Source organism: Penaeus vannamei, chromosome 24, assembly GCF_042767895.1.
Source record: "Penaeus vannamei isolate JL-2024 chromosome 24, ASM4276789v1, whole genome shotgun sequence".
Lineage (NCBI taxonomy): Eukaryota > Metazoa > Arthropoda > Malacostraca > Decapoda > Penaeidae > Penaeus > Penaeus vannamei.
The window spans coordinates 8,660,550-8,663,049 of NC_091572.1; the positions used below are offsets into that span (position 1 = coordinate 8,660,550).

At 40.4% G+C, this 2,500-nt stretch overlaps 2 protein-coding genes across 3 annotated transcripts in view; one reads left to right on the forward strand and one right to left on the reverse strand.

Annotated features, from left to right (window-relative positions):
* The window catches only part of LOC138866111 (ionotropic receptor 21a-like), a 19,932-nt gene that overhangs the window by 4,874 nt on the left and 12,558 nt on the right, over positions 1 to 2,500 (forward strand). The window lies entirely within an intron of this gene.
* The window catches only part of LOC138866224 (uncharacterized), a 6,390-nt gene that overhangs the window by 1,372 nt on the left and 2,518 nt on the right, over positions 1 to 2,500 (reverse strand). For both annotated transcript variants that reach the window (XR_011399535.1, XM_070138380.1), the window contains one exon: positions 1 to 2,500. This exon is cut by the window's left edge; it is cut by the window's right edge. Coding sequence is in view for 1 of the 2 variants with exons in the window: in XM_070138380.1 (XP_069994481.1) it covers positions 1 to 2,500 (2,500 nt within the window). In the remaining variant the exon portion in view is untranslated.

The following is a 2,500-nucleotide window of genomic DNA, read 5'->3' on the forward strand; positions in this document are numbered from 1 at the left end:
AGCCTTCTTTCTCAATAGTTGAGTACCTCTTCTCTCTATCTAATAGTTTCCGACTAGCGTACGCCACAGGAAATGGATGACCATCGACGTACTGTAGAAGAACAGCTCCAAGCCCAACATCTGATGAATCTGTTCGTAAGACAAAAGGATGGGAAGAATCAGGTAACTTTAATACGGGTTTGGAAGCTAATGCAGCTTTTAACTGTTCAAATACTTCAGTCAATTCGTCCGTCCATTTCAGTGGTTCCCTGACATTTTTACGCAACAAATCAGATAAAGAGCTTGTCATTGAAGCTGCTTGTGGAATAAACATTCTATAGAATGAAATCAAACCAAGGAAAGATCTTAAGGTCTTCTTTGTGCAAGGAGGAGGTAGATTAAGTATAGCTTCTATTTTATCGAGTTTAGGATGCAAGTAGTTTCCATCAAGAATAAAACCCAAGTACTCAATAGACTTAAAGCCAAATCTGCATTTTGATGGCTTTGCAGTGAGGTTATGTTCACGTAATCTCTTTAACACTGAAACAATTGCATCTTTATGTTCATCCCATGTTTTAGTATGGATGAAAATATTGTCAAAATAGAAGGAAACATTCTTTAAACCAGCCAAAACAATGCGCATAAGGCGGATATAAGTGGCACAAGCATTTACCAATCCGAAAGGCATACGACAAAACTCCATAAGACCCTTGTGTGAAGGAAATGCTGTTAAAGGTCTGGCCTTCTCAGAAAGTTTAACTTGATAGTAGGCCTTCGTGAGATCTAATTCAGAGAAGTAATTACATCCTGAAAACTTGTACAAGTCTTCCTCCATAGTGCAAGCTGGTTCAGCATGAAAATTAGTTACGGAGTTAACAGCTCGATAATCTATGGCCATACGATAGCTACCATCAGACTTTTTTACCATGACTACAGGAGATGAATGGGGAGATGATGATAGTTGTATAATCCCTTGTTCAAGCAATTGGTCAACTTCACCTTCGAAGTGAGGCTTTAGATGTATAGGAATGGGATAAACCTTAGACTTTATACGCTCTGTGGTGTTAACTTCAATATCATGTTCAAGGGTGTTTGTGCAACCTGGAGTTAATGAAAATACATCTACAAACTCTGCAATTACTGAATCAATATCGGATTTCTGTTCTGCTGAAAGGTCAGAACAAATCTCGGGTTGATCACACTCAGGCAAGATGGGCTCTTCTCCATCAGAAGTTAGAGGAAAATTACTATCGCTCAATTCAGTATCTTCAAGAATACAATTCTGGACTATTTGTGGGTTCATTTCAGCATCTATCTTACTTTCCTCGTCCATAACATTAGGTTGGGAACTTGTTGCTCTCCTATGATACTTCTTAAGAAGGTTAGCATGAAGCAACTTCTGTTTTCCACCTTCATCGATAAGATAATTCACCTTATTTCGACATTCCAGAACAGTATAAGGGCCACTCCAAGACATGAGCAACTTGTTTTGATTATCAGGGAGGAGCACAAGAACTTCCTCACCTGGACTAAACTTCCTATCCTGAGATTTCAAGTCAAAATAAGATTTGAATTTAGAGGAACTAATCTCAGCATTTTGAGCTGCAATTTTAGCACACTCCTCCAGCTTGTCTTTCAATTCAATCACATACTGAAAGGAAGATCTAACATCATCTCTCATGGTTGTGTCTTCCCACAAGTCCCTTAAGACTGAAAGAGGTCCCCGGACTGTCCGTCCATAAAGTAGCTCAAAAGCAGAAAACCCAGTTCGATCGCTAGGAATCTCTCGCATAGCGAATAATGTGGGGACAAGATAACGGTGCCATTCTCGTGGTTTGTCACTACACAATTTCCTTAAGGAGGCTTTTAGTGTTGCATGAAACCTTTCCACCCTTCCATTCCCACTAGGATGATAGGGAGTTGTAAAAAGTGGCTTTACACCCAATAATTTATGCAGTTCGCCCATTAGTTGAGAAACAAATTGCCTTCCTCGATCAGACAAAATTTCCCGAGGAATACCGACCCTTGAAAAGATCACCATAAGGGCTTCAGCTACAGATATTGAATCTATCTCTTTGAGAGGCAATGCTTCTGGAAACCCAGTCGCAAAATCTATCAAAGTTAAAATATAACGGTGACCCTCAGAAGATGGAGGAGAAATCGGTCCTACCAAGTCTATGGAGACACGAGAGAAAGGCTCCGTTAAAATGGGCATGGGTTTTAATGGCACTGGTCTTACCCTACCTCTACTTGACATCCTTTGACACTTGTCGCAAGACTTACAAAAGTCTCTGATTTCAGCTCCCATGTTTGGCCAATAGAAATGGTCCCTAATACGCATTTCTGATTTCCGATGGGAGAAATGACCGGCTAAGGGGCTCTCATGACCTACTGCGAGAATGATGGCTCTACATTTACTGGGTACAACCAGAGAAGATTTACCAACTCTTTCACAGTGCTTTGAAGCAACACATGTACGGTACAGCAAACCATTTATTTGCTCATACTTAAACACCGTACC